General features: G+C 37.2%; 1 protein-coding gene across 1 annotated transcript in view; it reads right to left on the reverse strand.

The window, feature by feature from the left end:
* Nucleotides 1-18,234, reverse strand: part of SACM1L (SAC1 like phosphatidylinositide phosphatase) — a 61,075-nt gene that overhangs the window by 11,667 nt on the left and 31,174 nt on the right. The window contains exons 8-13 of the mRNA XM_070577157.1: nt 16,423-16,524; nt 14,266-14,351; nt 13,363-13,449; nt 12,779-12,847; nt 3,243-3,322; nt 311-409 (exon numbers count right to left, since the gene is read on the reverse strand). Coding sequence (XP_070433258.1) covers nt 311-409; nt 3,243-3,322; nt 12,779-12,847; nt 13,363-13,449; nt 14,266-14,351; nt 16,423-16,524 — 523 coding nt within the window. The remainder of the gene's footprint in view (nt 1-310; nt 410-3,242; nt 3,323-12,778; nt 12,848-13,362; nt 13,450-14,265; nt 14,352-16,422; nt 16,525-18,234) is intronic.

Raw genomic sequence — 18,234 nt, forward strand, 5'->3', positions numbered from 1 at the left:
GTTTAGTGAAAACAACTGAATATAAAACAGTAGCAAACCAACTTCAATTATGTAAAACTTTGTAAACGTGTAGAAGATAATTCATAAAAATATGAAAATACCTGGCCTTGGATAGCTATTAAGAATTTTAAAATATTTTAAAATTACCAAGTCTCATCTTTCCAATAAAAAAAACTTTAAAAATAATAGTATAAAATGTGCTGTCAACCCAATGAACTGTACTTGTAAGTCTGCTAGATAACGAATAAATATGATTAATATACACACATACCTCTTCCCTCGACCTCCATAAGGAAATAATATAGCTTACCTTAATTCATCTTGTGTTTCTGCTACTTGATCCAATAAAATACTTAGTCGATCCCATCTCATATTTTTACATTCCTTATGGAAGTCAAAGGCAACATATCTACGAAAAGAAAAGACTTTCAGAAACTGACCAGATTATTCATTTTCCTTCTATTAATATGTTCATAAGCTGATTTTTCCTGTTTATATCAGAGCATACATATTTCTTGGGAACACCGGAGCGTCCTTCACTCTGAATTTACCACTACACACACCCTCTCCTATCTTCACGTGTTGTTCCAGAAGCCCTCAGACGGGAGTAGAGAAGAGGCCCAGCAAAATGCTAGAGAAGTGAGCTCAGGTACAGCAGTTAGGTATGAATATAAAGCAGCCTTGTCCAATTGACTATCTAGCATATATTTACTCTTTACTCCCCCATGTGCCAAGAACAGGGTCCCTTTTTATTGCTTTTCAAATCAGTTAAAATGTCCAAAATGGTGAAACTTGATTCAGTCCAAGGAGGATTAGATTGAGTGTCTGTTGTGTACTAAGGGTTGTGAGAAGAACAGAGGTAGGATGGTCCCCCTCTGGTTAGTTACTGTCCATCCTGACAAAAAATTCCCTATCTATAGACACTGCACATACACGTGGCAGAAAAATTTTGTTGGTCAATCTGTAATGGGTTGTTTTCAGTTATCTAATATTTCAGAGGCACAAATCCCCAAGTTAGAACACATCTAACAATGAAGATGTCCTATCATGAGTTGAAAAATGTTGCGTCTTAAGAGGGGAAAAGAAATCATGAACCAATTCCTGAAAGTCAAGGAAGGAAGGAAGAATACGGAGAACCTGAGCATCATGGATACATGAAGACTGTCATATATTCCACTCCTGCCCAACTTCCTACTCAGGGATCAAGTCAAGTGGGAGGACTGGAAGGACATTACACTCTCATCTAGAGAGTAAAATTCAGATGAGGCGTCTGCTCTCGTGTGACTCCCTTGGCTCCAAAACACTGAAGGGGCATCAACAGAGTGTGGGCTTCTAAGCAGGCTGAGAGGGGCTCCTACCACCTCAGTGACTATCTCAGGTGAGAATGGTGTCCTAAGAAGTCAGGACAAAAACAGCGGTTAGCCAATGGAGAGGCTGGATGTTGCGGGGACTGGGAGTAGGGGAAGCATTTTCGAAGACAGCGCCAGTAAAAGCGGCCGTGCGGCAGCTATTTCCGCAGTGCTCTGACCAGAACAGCTCTCGACTTATCTCAAGAATTTAAGTAGCTCACTAGCACCTAAATATGCACTTGGATTCTTAAGCTTATATCCTTCTAAAATCACATTTCTTTCTTCTAAGAATGAGCTAGTTATATTTTGATGATAAACGAATTTAAATGTGTTATTTTACTTCTGAACGCCGGCCCAGCAGGTCTACTTCTTCCAAAGTTCAAGGAAGAAACCCTTAGAAGCAGACCACCTTGTACATCTTATTTTTTCATCCAGTTTCCAAAACAGTGACTTTCCATTGCGAACGTGTCCCACCATTCCTCAGAAGTGCAACCAAGTGATTTTTCTCTTTCTGGTCATTCACCAATCCATCAACTTTATTTAATTCACTCAGAGTAACAATGGTTAAAAAACCAAAAAAGTGAATCAGTCCAATGGATATCTGAAAGATGACAATAAATCTACCATTTGATTTCACTTTAACCAACAGACTGATTTTTTTCCCCCTGCCAGAATATATATTAAGTAAAATAGTATTCAAATACACTTTTTAACACGCTCCTCTGTCTGGGGTCTTTAGTGCTCACAGAAGGGAAACAACACTAGCTCTGGGGTGTTCACGCCCTGGTAGTAGGTGTCCCCCAAGTCCCCTGGAACACAAAGGGCACACCTGTAGACTCTGACTTACGCCTCAAGTTCTCGAAGTTAACTGCTGCTGCAAACTTGAGACAACCTGGAGGCAAGCACACCTAAGGAAACCCTCAGGGGCAGAGGGTCACAGGGGTGTACAGAGAAGCCAGCAAACTTCCTCCAGAATATACACACCAGACTCCAAACCCAGGCATTCTGATTTTTCGGTCTGAGGTATATTCTAAGTAAGCTCCTCTGAGGATTCTGAGGCACACCCTGCTTAGGAATCTGTTCTCCGAGTCCTCCAAAGTTGTGTGTGGGCAGGTTCCACTGTGAGAAGGTGGAAATGTTCATGAAGTGAGCATCAGAGGAATTTGCCAGAGCTTTTGAGCTGGACAAAAAGAGACTTAAATTCCTCCTCAAAGGTTCATTATAATCATCCTATTTGTTGTGTACGTTTAAAATTGTCCATAGGTTAAAAAAATTTCTCCCAAAATAACCCAGTACCACTTCTTTAGAAAGTTTTCCCCCAATGCCTGTGGCCACTTCCTACCACAGTACACCCCAACCTCCTGCCCCAGTTTCCTGCTGCAGAAAGCTCCAAATGGGCTGACTCATTACCTTGCACCTTTCCACAGGGCCACTGTTGATATTTTAGACACCCCTCTTCTGACAAGGCTATACAGAACTTACAACTGTTGCCTGGTGACCACAGGACAGGCAAAGTTGCTCCAGACAAGGCCACCAGGCAACATTAAATTGCTCCAGCTCATGTGGTGATCGGGACCACAGACACTACACCAAACAATCAAGAGGAACTGAAACGTGTGACCTAATGGCCAGAGCGACACAAAGCCTCAAGGAGGAGGTTTTAATCAAGGACTAAACCTTGACAAAATTTGAATTAAAACTGACTGTTCAGAAGTTATTCTGCAATATAAATTATGCCAGAGAAAATTTCAAGCCAACAAAATCATGTTTTGATCTAGTACTGAAATAAACAAACAAGCTGACGTATAATGCCTAGCTAGATCTACGAACTCATGTATGCATCTAAATGCACATCTGATCTGAAAAGACCTGCACAGATTCCCAGTGACATACCTGATCATTCCACTTGCCAAGGAAGACACCATTGTTGCAAAGGCCTGTTCAAGTGGCTTCTCTGAGCCCTTCTGGTTAACCTGTGAAAAATTAAAAACACCAGAGCTTTCTTTTAAGTTTATTTAAAAGGTGAGAGTGACATCAGTAAAATGGCAGACCAGGAAGCTCCAAGCTCTTGTTCCCTTACAAAAACATCAAGAAAACCAGAAGCTGTCTGAACCAATTCTGTAGAAGCTCTGGAAAACAATCAAAGGTTCACAGCAACCAAGCAAATGCCCAACCAAGAAGAAGCCATCTTCAAAACCGCAGGGCAGAGTTGCAGCATTTTTACTTGCCCTCACTCCTCTCCCTCCCAGCACAGTGCCCTCTTAGTCTCAAGCAGCAACCTGGTTCAGTTCCCCTCCTCAAACCAGAGGGAACAGACTAGACCTTATTTGCAAATTACTGTGTATGTTTTGTTCTGACCTGAAGGACTGACTCATTTGTCTCTATTTTGCGTAACTCTGAACACAGGCAGGAAAAGTGGTGGACACTGCTCGTAAAAGCCGCAACAAGACTACAAACCAACAGATGTGTAGAGCAAGAGATTCCAGGTGCAGACATAAACCAGACCATCTAAAGCCTGCAGAAGTAGGGTGATCAGGGAAATCAGGACATTCAAAAGCAGAAACGTGTAAGGAAGATTTCAGAAAGCCTTGTGCATACCCAGGCAAGATGCATGCTCAGAAAAGTCCTGAGAAGACCTTAAGTCTTCACCTCAGGCTGATGCCTGGGGGTTGCTTTCTTTTGTTTTTTTCTTTGTTTCAGTTCCTGGCATTCAAGAAAATCTGTCAAAACATTAGCTGAACACGAGCTAAGAGAACAGACACTTTAGTGAGCATGCACAACAAGGAATAGCTTGGAAAAGTCTCAAAACAAATGGATTACTACGGCCTTCAACAAGCAAAACAAACAGAAAAAACAGCAAACACCTGGGAAAGCAGAATCTGACTTTCAGAGTTACCATATTATAACCATCCAACGCCCAATTTTGAACAAAAAATCACAAGGCATACAATACCAAAAAATGGGGAAAACAAGGCTTATTCAAGAGAAAAGGATAAATGGACAGAAACCATCCCTGCAGAAGGCTTATTAGAAAACGGTTTTAAAACAATTGTCTTTAGCCCAGCCCTGGTGGCCTAGTGGTTAAGTTTGGCACACTCTGCTTTGGTAGTCCAGGTTCAGTTCCCAGGTACGGACCTGCACCACTTGCCTGTCAGTGGCCATGTTGTGGTGGCAGCTCACATACAAAAGGAGGAACACTGGCAGCAGATGTTAGCTCAGAGTGAATCTTCCTCAGCAAAAAAGAAACAAAAATAAAAAGTAAACCAAGTGTCTTAAATGTGCTCAGAGCTAAAGGAAAACACAGAGAACTGAAGGAAATCAGGAAAAGAGTCTATGAACAAAATGAGAATATCAACAAAGAAACAGAAATTGTGCAAAGAACCAAATAGTAAGTCTGGAGCTGAAAAGTACAAAACAGAAATTAAAAATTCACTAGAGTAGTTTAAAAGCACACTTGAGCAGGAAGAATGAATCAGTAAACTTGAAGATAGGACAAATGATATATAGGCACACCTTGTGTTATTACACTTCACAGACAGATACTGTATTTTTTACAAATTGAAGGCTTGTGGCAACCCTGTGTCAAGCAAGTCTATCGGCGCCATTTTTCCAACAGTGTTTACTCACTTTGTGTCTCTGTGTCACATTTTGGTAATTCTCACAATATTTCAAACTTTTTCATTATTATTGCTTGTGGTGATCTGTGATCAGTGATCTGTGATGTTACTATTGTAATTGTTTTGGGGTGCCACGAATTGTGCCCATATAAAATGGCACACAATAAATAAATGTGTGTGTTCTGACTGCTCCACTGACCAGTCATTCCACATCTTTCTCCCTCTACTCGGGCCTCCCTATTCCCCAAGACACAACAATATTGAAAGTAGGCCAATAAGTAATCCCACAGTGGCCTCTAAGTGTTCAAGTGAAAGGAAGAGTCTCAAGTCTCTCATTCTAAAACAAAAGCTAGAAATGATTAAGTTTAGTGAGGAAGGCACGTCAAAAGCTGACACAGGCTGAAAGCTAGGCCTCTTGCACCAAACAGTTGGCCAAGCTGTGAATGCAAAGGGAAAGTCTTGAAGGAAATTAAAAGTGCTACCCCAGTGAACACATGAATGATAAGAAAGCAAAACAGCTTCATTGCTGATATGGAGAAAGTTCTAGTAGTCTAGATAGAAGATCAAACAAGCCATAACACTCCCTTAAGCCAAAGCCTAATCCAGAGCAAGGCCCTAAGTCTCTTCAATTCTATGAAGGCTCAGAGGTGAGGAAGCTGCAGAAGAAAAGTGTGAAACTAGCAGAGGTTGGTTCAGGGGGTTAAGGAAGGGAGGGTCTCCATAACATAAAAGTGCACAGTGAAGCAGCAAGTGCTAATGTAGAAGCTGCAGCAAGATATCCAGAAGATCTGGCTAAGATAATTAATGAAGGAGGCTACACTAAACAACAGATTTTCAATGTCCCCAAAACAGCCTTCTATTGGAAGAACACACCATCTAGGACTCTCATACCTAGAGAGGAGCCAATGCCTGGCTTCAAAGCTTCAAAGGACAGGCAGACCCTCTTGTTAGGGGCTAATGAAGCTGGCAACTTTAAGTTGGAGTCAAAGCTCATTTACCATTCCAAAAATCTTAGGGCCCTTAAGAATAATGCTAAATCTACTCTGCCTGTGCTCTATAAATGGAACAGCAAAGCCTGGATGACAGCACATCTGTTTACAACATGGTTTACTAAATATTTTAAGCCCACTGTTAAGATCTACTGCTCAGAAAAAAGATTCCTTTCAAAATATTACTGCTCATTGACAATGCACTGGGCCACCTAAGAGCTCTAATGGAGATGGACAATGAGGTTAATGTTGTTTTCATGCCTGTTAACACAACATCCATTCTGCAGCCCATGGAGTAATTCAAGGAGTAATCAAGGAGTAATTTTGACTTTTAAGTCTTATTATTTAAGAAATACATTTCATGAGGCTATAGGTGCCATAGACAGTGATTCCTCTGATGGATCTGGGCAAAGTAAACTGAAAACTTTCTGGAAAGGATTCAGCATTCTCGATGCCATTAAAAACATTGATGATTCATGGAAAGGGGTCAGAATGTCAACATTAACAGGAGTTTGGAAGAAGCAGATTCCAACCCATAGGGATGACTTTGATGGATTCAAGACTTTAGTGGAGGAAGTAACTGCAAATGTAATAGAAATAGCAAGAATACTCAAATTAGAAGCGGAGCCTGAAGACGTGACTGAACTGCCACGATCTCATGATAGAACTTTAACAGATGAGGAGTTGCTTCTTATGGATGAGCAAAGAAAGTGGTTTCTTGACATGCAATCTACTCCTGGTGAAGACTATTGAAATGACAACAAAGGATTTAGAATATTACATAAACTTAGTTGATAAAGCAGCAGCAGGATATGAGAGGACTGACTTCAATTTTGAAAGAAGTTTTACTGTGGGTAAAATGCTATCAAACAGCATCGCACGCTACAGAGAAATCATTCCTGAAAAGAAGAGTCAAGTGGTATGGCAAACTTCACTCTTGCCTTATTTTAAGAAATTGCCACAGCCATCCCAACCTTCAGCAGCCACCACCCTGATCAGTCAGCAGTTATCAACACTGAGGCAAGACCTTTCACCAGCAAGAAGATCACGACTTGCTGAAGGCTCATATGAGGGTTAGCATTTTTTAGCAATAAAGTATTTTTTATTAAAGTATGTACATTTTTTTTAGACATAATGCTATTGCACACTTAATAGACTACAGTATAACGTAAACATAATTTTTATATACACTGGGAAACCAAAAACTTAGTGTGACTCGTTTTCTTGTGATATTCGCTTTATTGTGGTGGTCTAGAACCAAATCCGCAATATCTCCAAGGCATGCCTGTGATCAAGTCTGAGGAGGAGAAAGAAAACAAACGAAGAAAAGTGAGCAGAACCTGGGGGACTTCTGGGACCATCAAATACTCATTTTAAGATTCTCAGAAGGCAACAGAGAAGGGGGCAGAGAGATTATTTAAAAAAAAAGGTCCCCAAACTCCCCAAATTTGATAAAAGACATAAATCTTCAAACTCAAGAAGTACACTAACCTCCAAGTAGAATAAACCCAAAAAAACACACACCAAACACATTATGATCAAACTACTGAAAGACAAAGACAAGAGAGGATATTGAAAGTAGCAAGAGAGAAGAGACTCTCATGTGCAAAGGGCTCTCAATAGATTATATGCCAATTTCTCTTCAGAAACCTTGGAGGCCAGAAGGCAATGGGATGATATATTTAAAGTGCTGAAAGAAAAGAACTGTCAACCAAGAAGTCTGTGTCTGACAAAACCAGCCTTCAAAAACAAGAAATTAAGACATTCTTAGATAAACAAAAGCTAAAGGAGTTCATTATCACAAGACCTACCCTAAAAGAAATGCTAAAAGGAGCCTTTTGGGTTGAGATTTCAGGATGCTACAAAGTAACTCAAAGCCACATGAAGATATTCAGATCTCAAGTAAAGGCAAATTCAAGGGCATATATAAAAGGCAGCATTATTGTAGTCATGGTCTGTAACTCCACTTTTTATTTTCTACAGGACTTAAAAGTCAAATGCATAAAAAAAAATATAAATCTACGTTATTGGGAAAAAATGTGTAAAGATGTAATTTGTGGTATCACTAACATAAAGGGGATGGACAAAGCTTTATAAGAGTAGAATTTTTGTATCAACTGAAGTTAAGTTGGTATCAATTAAAATTAGATATTATAACTTTAGGATGTTATATGTGATCCTCATGGTAACCACAAAGAAAATATCTGTAGAATATACGCAAAAGGAAATGAGAAGGTAATCAAAATGCGTCACTACAAAAACATCAACTAAACACAAAAGAAGATACAAATGGAAGAAATGAGGGACAAAATGCTATAAGATGTACTGAAAACAAACAGCAATATGGCAGAAATAACTCTTTATAAATCAGAAATTACTTTAAAAATGAATGGATTAACTCTCCAATCAAAAGGCATAGATTGGCAGAATGGATTAAAAAAACACGACCCAACCATATGCTATATAAGACATCCACTTTAGATCTAAAGACACAAACAGGCTGAAAGTAAAAGGATGGAAAAAGATATCCATGCAAATAGTAATCAAAAGAGAGCTAGGGTGGCTATATTGGGATCAGACAAAAAAGACTTTAAGTGAAAAACTGTTATAAGGACATTATATATTGATAACAGAGTCAATTCACCAAAAAGATATAACAATTAAGATATATATGTGCCAAATATCAGAGCCCCAAATATATGAAGCAACACTGAAAGAACTGAAGGGAGAAATAGACAATTCTACAATAATACTTGGAGACGTCAACAGCTCACTTTCAATAATGGATAGAACAACTAAACAAAAGATCAGAAAGAAAACAGAATCTGAGCACCAAAAACTAGTTAGGCCTAACAGATAGAACACTCCACCTAACAAGAGCAGAATATACATTTTTCTCAAGTGTGCATGGACAGTCTCCAGGACAGATTACATGTTAGGAGACAAAATAAGTCTTAACAAATTTTAAGTAACAGAAGCCATACAAAGTATCTTTTCTGATCACAATGGAATGAAGCTAACAATCAATAAGAGAAGGAAAACTAGAAATTTCACAAATATGTAGAAATTAAACAACATATTCAAACAACCACTGGGTTAAGGAAGAAATCACAAAAGAAATTAGAAAATGTCTTGAGACAAATGTAAAGAAAAACACAATATACCAAAGCCTATGACATAAAGCAAAAGCAGTGCTTAGGGAAATTTATAGCTATAAACATATACATTAAAAGATAAAACCTTAAATCAATGATTTCACATTACACTTAAGGAACCAGAGAAAGAAGAGCAAATGAAACTCAAAGCTAGCAAAGGGAAGGAAATAATAAAAGACCGGAGCAAAGATAAATAGAATAAAGAATAAAAGAAGAATAGAGAAGGGGGCAGGCCCAGTGACACAGCAGTTAAGTTCGCATGTTCTGCTTCTTGGCGGCCCAGGGTTCGCCGGTTTGGATTCCAGGTGTGGACATGGAACCGCTTGGCAAAAGCCATGCTGTGGTAGGTGTCCCACGTATAAAGTAGAGGAAGATGGGCATGGATGTTAGCTTGGGGCCAGTCTTCCTCAGCAAAAGGAGAAGGATTGGCAGGAGTTAGCTCAGGGCTAATCTTCCTCAAAAATCAATAAAACCAAAAGTTGGTTCTTTGGAAAGAGCAACAAAACTGACAAACTTTTAGCTATAATGACTGAGCAAAAAAGAGAGAAGACGCAAATTAGTAAAATCAGGAATTAGAGTGGAGACATTACTACTGACTTTGGAGAAATAAAACGTATTATAAGAGAATACTATGAATATCTGTAAGTCAACGATTTGGATAAATGAGATGAAATGGACAAATTCCTAGGAACACACAATGTACGAAAACTGAATCATGAAAAAACAGAAAATCTGAATAGACCCTATAAATAATAAAGAGATCGAATCCGTAACAAAGCAAAGCCCTGAACCAGATGGCTTCACTGTGATGATGGTTCACAAATTTTCTAACAAAAATGTAAAGAATTAACATCAATCCTCCTCAAACTCTTTCAAAAATTGAAGAAGAGGGAAGGCTTTCTAACTCTTTCTATGAGGTATTACCCTGGTATCAAAACCAGACAAAGACACTATAAAAAAAGAAAACTAAAGATCAATATCTCTTATGAGTATTAATGATTTGAAAATTCTCCAACAAAATACTAGCTGAATTCAGGAGCTTTTTTTTTTTTTTTGAGGAAGATGAGCCCTGAGCTAACATCTGCTGCCAATCCTCCTCTTTTTGCTGAGGAAGACTGGCCCTGAGCTAACATCCATGCCTATCTTCCTCCACTTTATATGTGGGATGCCTACCACAGCATGGCTTGCCAAGTCGTGCCATGTCCACACCCAGGATCCAAACTGGCGAACCCCAGGCCACGGAAGCGGAAGGTGCGAACTTAACTGCTGTGCCACCGGGCCGGCCCCTCAAGAGCATATTAAAATAATTATACAACAAGACCAAGTGGGATTTATTCTCAAAATGCAAGGATGGTTCAACATACAAAAATTAATACATGTAACACACAACATTAATAGACTAAAGGAAAAAAAAACCCATATAATCATCCTGATTGATCCAGAAAGAGCATTTGACAAAATCTTTCTTGATAAAAAACTCAAATCAATAATCTAGAAACAGAAGGAAACTTCCTCAACATGATAAAGGTCATATATGAAAAACCCATAGCTAACATCATACTTAATGGTGAAAGACTGAAAGCTTTTTCCCTAAGATCATCAACAAGACATGATGCCCATTTTTGACACTTCATTTCAACACAGTACTGGAAATCCTAGGCATAGCAATTAGGTACGAAAAAGAAACAAAAGGCATCCAAATTGGAAGGGAAGCAGTAAAATTATGTTTGCCGATGACATGATCTTATATGTAGAAAACCCTAAAGATCCCATGAACACCTGTTAGAGATAATAAATGAATTCAGTAAGTTGCAGCATACAAAATCAACACATGACAATCAGTTGCACTTCTATACACTAACAATGAACAAGCCAATAAATTTAACCAAGAAAGGGAAAAACTACTGAAAACAATAAACCATTTCTGAAAGAAATTAAAGAAAACATAAATAAGACATATGGAAAGACATATGTATTCATGGACTTAAAGGTTTAACACTGTTATGATGACAAGACTACCCAAAGTGATCTCCACTTTCAACGCAATCCCTATTAAAATCCCAATGGCATTTTTTTTGAAAAATAGAAAAACCCACCCTAAAATTCATATGGAAGCTCGAGCAACCACAAATAGCCAAAACAATCTTAAAATAGAAGAACAGTGTTGGAAGTCTCACATTTGATGATTCTAAAACTTATGACACAAAGCCACAGTAATCAAAACAGCGTCATACTGGCATAAGAACAGACATAAACACCAATGGAAAGAAGAGCCCAGAAATAAACTCTTGCATATATGTTCAATTGACTTTTGACAAGGGTGTCAAAATCATTCAATGGGGAAAACACAGTCTTTTCAACAAACGGTTAATGGGCAAGTTGGATATCTACATGCAAAAGAATGAAGTTGGACCCATCCCTTACACCATATACAAAAATTAACTCAAAATGGATCAAAAACCTAAGATCGAAAACTATAAAACTCTTAGAAGAAAACATAGGAGAAATTCTTCACAGCATTGGTTTGGTGATGATTTCTTGAATACGACAGCAAGAAGACAGGCAACAAAGGAAAAGATAAAATGGATTTCGTCAAAATAAAAAAAACTTTTGTACATCAATGGACATTATGAAAAGACAACTCAAAAATGGGAGAAAATATTTGCAAAGTATATATCTGATAAGAGATTAATTCCAGAAAGTATAAAGAGCTACTATAATTCAACAACAGAAACAACAAAAAACCTAATTAAAAATGGGCAAAATACTTGAGTAGATATTTCTCCAAAGATATACACATGGCCAATAAGCACATGAAAAGATACTCAATATCACTAGTCATTAGAGAAATGCAAATCAAAACCACAATGAGCCACCCATAAGGATGGCTACAATCAAAAAACAAAACAAATACAGAAAATAACAAGTATTGGCAAGGATGTGGAGAACTGGAACCCTGATGCATTGTTGGTGGGAAGGTAATGTAGTAGTCACTGTGAAGAACAGCACGGTAGTTCCTTAAAAATTTAAACATAATCACCATAAGATCCAGCAATTCCACTTCTAGGTGTCTATCTAAAAGAACTGAAAGCAGGGACTCAAACAGATACTTGCACACCAATGTTTATAGCAGCATTGTTCACAAGAGGTAAAATGTGGAAACAACCCAAGGTCCATCGATGGATAAATGGATAAACAAAATGTGGTATATACATACAACAGAATATTACTCAGTCTTAAAAAGGAATGAAATTTTGATACATGAACGGAGCTTAAATACGGAGCTTAAATGTTTTTAACATTATTGCTAAATGAAATAAGCAAGACTCATTATTGCTAAATGAAATAAGCAAGACACAAAGGAACACATACTATATGATCCTACTTAAAATGGGATACCTAGAACAGGCAAATTTACAGAGACAGAAAGAGAACAAAGTTACCAGGGGCTGAAGGGAGAGGGATAATAGTAAGTTATTGTTTAATAGATACTGAATTTGTTTGGTATGATGAAAAGTTCTGGAAATGGTCAGTGGTGATGGTTGCACAACATTGTGAAACGCTTAATGCCACTGATCTGCATGCTTAAAAATGGTAAACTTTATGTCATGAAAAAAAAAGTTAAATTTTTTTGCTTTTGTTCCCTAAGAAACATGTAAGAAACATACCAGATTGATTATGACTTGTTTTCCATAAATAATTACTTGTGAATCAAAATGCCTTTGGAAACCATCCATCTAGAGAGGAAAAAAGAGTTATATACCTTACCAGATTACATTATAAGACTATTTACAAGATCTTTAAAGTATCTCCTTAAATGTCCTATCTCTATATTCAAAAGAATGACATTAGGATGGGAACCATGCCTTCTAGATATTCTAAATACCATGCAGTAAATAGTAATTATAAGCCTTTCTACTCTGAGCTGAAATACTACAATTTTAATTCTGAGCACAATCTCAAATAGAATATACTAAATACTCAAATAGAATATACTTAATAAAGCTGCAAATCTTACTGAGATCTCTAAAATCTAAATTTGCCACGCCATTCAGTTTGTTTTTTCACATTTCTAACATGCCATCTCTACAACCTTTTGGTTTAGAGGTTTACTACGTGCCAGAACCAAGGAGAAAGGCCTCAAAGATGTTGAATTCTGACTTATGAAGAATAAATATATGCTCTATATGAAAACTATAATGCCATTAAGCTTCTATCTCTAGCCAATGGAAAAAGCATGAAAGATACACACATGATTCGCTACTTTGTTGATCTGTGGCAATGGTTTGTACTTGAGGTTTGGTCTCTGAGACCAGAAAACTGGTATTGATCCTCGAGTCTAAAAAGAAAAGAGAGCATTGTTAAAAGAAACATACAGACACACAAACTTGTTTTTCTCAGCTTACTTACTGTCAGATATATATATGTATGTATATAAATATATATCAATGGCTGCAAAGGAAAAAGTATAAATACAACCTACCAACTACAAAAGAAGTCCATACGTACCAGTTCCTCAAGTTACCATTTTGTGGGAGCACATCTGCAAACAACCCTCTCCCTTCTGATTTTATACACATGGCACTAGTATAGTAGACAGTTCTGTGTTTCTCCTAAATTCTAAAATAAATCAATTTATCTACCAGTAAAAATTAACAAGTTACGTCTGTTATATAATTTGGCATAAAAATAAAACTAGAAAATTGTCTTATTCCTTCTCAAATGACTATGTCCATGAACTTATAATTATGTTTAACCACTAATGCTCTGGAGCAGCAAGGGATCCACAGCTCCAAAGAAGGCAACAGAAGAGAGCGATCACCTGCCAGTGAAGTGCCAGGCAGCAAAGTCAGCCGGGAGCCAGCGGCTTGTGCTATCATCACTGCCCTGAAGCAGACAGGCGGCTCCTCTCCAGAACCCCTGCACCTCCTACTCCACCCTCCCCTTTGGGGATTTAATTCAAGGTCAGGAAATGTCAGCAAGTGAGTGCCAGATTAATGGAATTTATCCTTGTATTGGGTGAACTTTTTCCACATTAGCAGACAATGATATTACTTTAAAAAAAGGAGAGAGGAGGGAAATTTCAACAACAGAAATTTGTGATCCAAGCAGAAAAGGCCAACTGGCTAGTTGCCTAACAGACATATTAACTTGCCTGTACGAAAGAAGCCTTGCTCCCATTGTAGTGCACAATTTGTTCTGTTTCTACAAAGTTAGCTGCGTGACCTTCAGAATCAATTCCTAAATTGAAAAAAAGTTAAAATTAACTACATTTATTACATAAGAAATACATCAGAAACTCAGGAGAGAGTTAAGTCAGTTTGAATTAGTGAAGTACTTATAAAAATAAGTGTCAAACAAATGCACAGTACATGATCAGAAAGCTAATAGAAGCTCACCCATTTAAACAGGCTTACAGTGGAGTATTAAGGACCTATTAATAAACAGATGAAACTGATTGCTATTTAATATATCAATTGTTTATAAATACAAAATTCCTCTAAAACAGTGTTTCTCAAACTTGACACATATTTTAAAGAAAAAACAAATTCTCGAGGACCTCTGAGAGTATGTCCACAGATGCCAATTTGAAAAATACTATTTTGAAAGTCATAAAACTATTAAACACAATATTAAATGCAAATGTGGGCTATTGTGTTAACAGTATTTCATTACATTAATAGTATTTCATAATAATAATCCAAATTGTCCAACAGATGCTTATAATAATTTTAATTATCAAAATGAAAGCACAAAAATTGTATATGGTCCTAAAATTTCTATAAATCCAGGAATATACTCACAAAACCTAGTTTGAAAAGCACTGTTCTACAACGCTTAGTCTTGATACTGGTTAGTCCTCTCAAATATTTGAAGTATTCCTTTTCTTGTTTACGTGATTTATTTTTACTAAGAAAAGCTTGCTATCCAAAGGCAACTTTCAAGCTGGTCCCTAACTCAAGTTACCAAATTATCAGAAAGAAATCGGAGGATCTTTAACTGTCTCAAATATTTCTCAACATTCTTTCTGTCATATTCCACAAGGTATGAGCTATCCGTGTTTTGACTAATATATTATCAGAAGGGGACAAAATTATTGAGGCAAATCATCAATGAAACGCCTTCTACAATTACTCGTCAGAGGCATGGGCTATACTTGGTTCTTTCCATAGTTTCCATTAAGGAATAACATCTCGTTATTTTAAAAAGTGAGAATGAGAATGAAAGTGAGATTGTGTGTGGGGTAGGGAGAGAAAGAGAATTTTTATGAAAAGACATCCAAGATACATTAAGTTTAAAAAAAAAAAAGACAAAACCAAGGTGCAAGAAAATGTGCCCAGCATCCAACCACGGTCTATATGAGGAGAAGAACGCACATACCTGTAACAGCATAAAAACTATCTGGAAGGATAAATAAACTGACAATTGATTAACTGGTTAGGGGAGTAAGATCCAACAGATGGGGTTGGAAATGAGAAATATTTTTTTATTGCATATCTTTTTATACTTTTTGATACCTGAACTACATGAATGCATTACCTATTTGAAAAACTTAGTTAAAAAATATGTCTCCATCCAAGAAAATCTAGTGACAAGCGAGCTGCTTAGTCTAGTTCTCTCCTGTGATCTTGGCCAGGTCACTCACTAAACGTCTTTCTTCCTCTACTCTATCACCTGTAATAAGGGAGATTAATCAGATAACTTTTACAGCTCCCTGGCCCAAACTTCTCCGATTTATCTAATGGCCCATTGGATTTTATTCTGATACATTCTGGCTTAAAAAAAAAAAAAACCCAGAAAGAGTTAGAGAAACTCCTTTTCATAATGACAGTAACTTTTAATACATATTTTAAAAGCTTGGTTCAAGCAAATTAGCATGTTGCTAGTACACAGCCTAGAGAACGCTCAAAATGTAAATCTTTAAAGTTGACAGCAGAAAGTCAAATGTGTAGCTTTACACATGCAAAGACACCATGAGCAATAAAATACTTCCTGGTATGAGTTTAGGTTACTGAAAACTACATCGAGTTCAGTTGTGCTTTCAGACATCGAGCAAATAACATAATTCCTCTTAAAGCAGGAAGAAGCAGCCTACAGTATCTCATTAATATCTGCAATGTAACTACAGAAGCTGGAGTAAAGCAAAGACGACCTACCTAATTAGAATAATGAAGTAGGAGATAAATACTTAGGGAGGCTATCAAATGATAATGAAAATAAAATACAAAAGGTTACATTCATGTCACCGTACGACAAATGTTAGTGATAGATATAACCCAGTAGTGAATCATGCTGACAAAATTAATCTCACCTCTTACATAATAGCGCACACCAGCTCTGAAACAACTTCTCCTCGAGATGAGAATCCAATCAAAGTATTTTCCATTAATAGAACACGAGTGCATAGTAATAACTTAACTACATTAAGAAAAATATATATAGAAATCATATGTATTATTTTCAGATTAAATTTGAACCTGTTTACCCTAGTAAGAGTGATTCAGTCTTTAAGCGAAAAAAAGAGAATACACAAATCTTTTTTGATTCTTCATCAATATTCACAAGCCTTTAGTACTGTAATTATTCAATTGTGAAATACTGTCAAGTCAGCGACTCTATAATGACATACAGACCGTATGTTTAAGTGATTCTATAGTGTTTCTATTTAAATAATATAATTTCCTTTCCCTGATATCCTCAACCACTTTCTAAAAGTAAAGAATTAAGTATTAACCATATCACCAAAAAACCTACTTTGAATGAAAAACATAAATTTAAAATAGATTAACCTTCAAATAAGTAGTGGGGAAAAAGGCTAGGCTACCACAGTTTAAAAAAAAACACAACTGATGGGCTGGCCCAGTGGCCCAGCAGTTAAGTTCGCACGTTCTGCTTCTCAGCGGCCCAGGGTTCGCTGGTTTGGATCCCAGGTGCAGACATGGCACTGCTTGGAAAAAGCCATGCTATGGCAGGCGTCCCTCGTATAAAGTGGAGGAAGATAGGCATGGATGTTAGCTCAGGGCCAGTCTTCCACAGCAAAAAAGAGGAGGATTGGCAGTAGTTAGCTCAGAGCTAATCTTCCTCAAAAAAAAAAAAAAAGAAAGAAAGAAAACACCACAACTGAATCATATGCATAACTACAAATGTAAATTAGCCATAACAGTTGATAAACATATGAAGATTTACATAACAAACTGTGAATAAAAGATTATGCAGAAACAGAAATTTTAACTCTTCTTCCATGAAACGGAAAAATGAACCAGAATATTAAAAAAAGAATGCATCTCCCCAAAAACTTTTCTTAACATAAAACTCTTTTTCTAACTACTGGTAATAGTATATGCTACATGATAACTCACTCAGTAATGTAGAAAAGCTGCAGAAGCCTTTGGAGATGGCAAACCTCTTACATTAAAATAATGTTATTACGAAATACAATAAATAGAAAGAATATATAATGTATATAAATATTTACAAAAACACTCAGGAATGGAGAGTTATGGCTTAATAGATACAGAATTTCTGATTGGGGTGAGGGAAAGGTTTTGCTGCTGTTTGTACAACGCTGTGAATGCAATTAACACCACTTACTAAATTGTACACTTAAAAATGGCTAAAATGGGAAATCTCATGTTAAATATATCTGACCATAATAAAAAATACTAAACAAATACACACCTACATGTGTACCCACCAACACCTCAGGAGCACCCAGAACACGTGCTCCTCTCTGCCGAGCTCCCTTGCCCGCCTCCAGGAAGTAACCCCACCCACGCAGTTCATCGTTCCCTTGCTTGTCTTTCTAGTTTTGCCACTCCACTTATTGTTCAGTCGGAATAGTTTCTGACCTTCTTTTACATAAAAGGAATGACAGTCATGTGCTGCATAATGACATTTTAATCAAGGTAACAACAAACTGCATATGCGACGGTGTTCCCATAAGATTAGCACCATTTAGCCCAGGTGTGTAGCAGGCTATACCATCTAGGTTTGTGTAAGTACACTCTATGATGTTCACACAACGACAAAATTGCCTAACGATGCATTTCTCAGAATGTGTCCCGATCATTAAGTGATGCATGCCTGTTACTGCAAATATTCTTTCGGCTTGCTTTATTTCTTC

This window comes from Equus przewalskii, chromosome 15, assembly GCF_037783145.1.
Source record: "Equus przewalskii isolate Varuska chromosome 15, EquPr2, whole genome shotgun sequence".
In the NCBI taxonomy this organism is placed as follows: domain Eukaryota; kingdom Metazoa; phylum Chordata; class Mammalia; order Perissodactyla; family Equidae; genus Equus; species Equus przewalskii.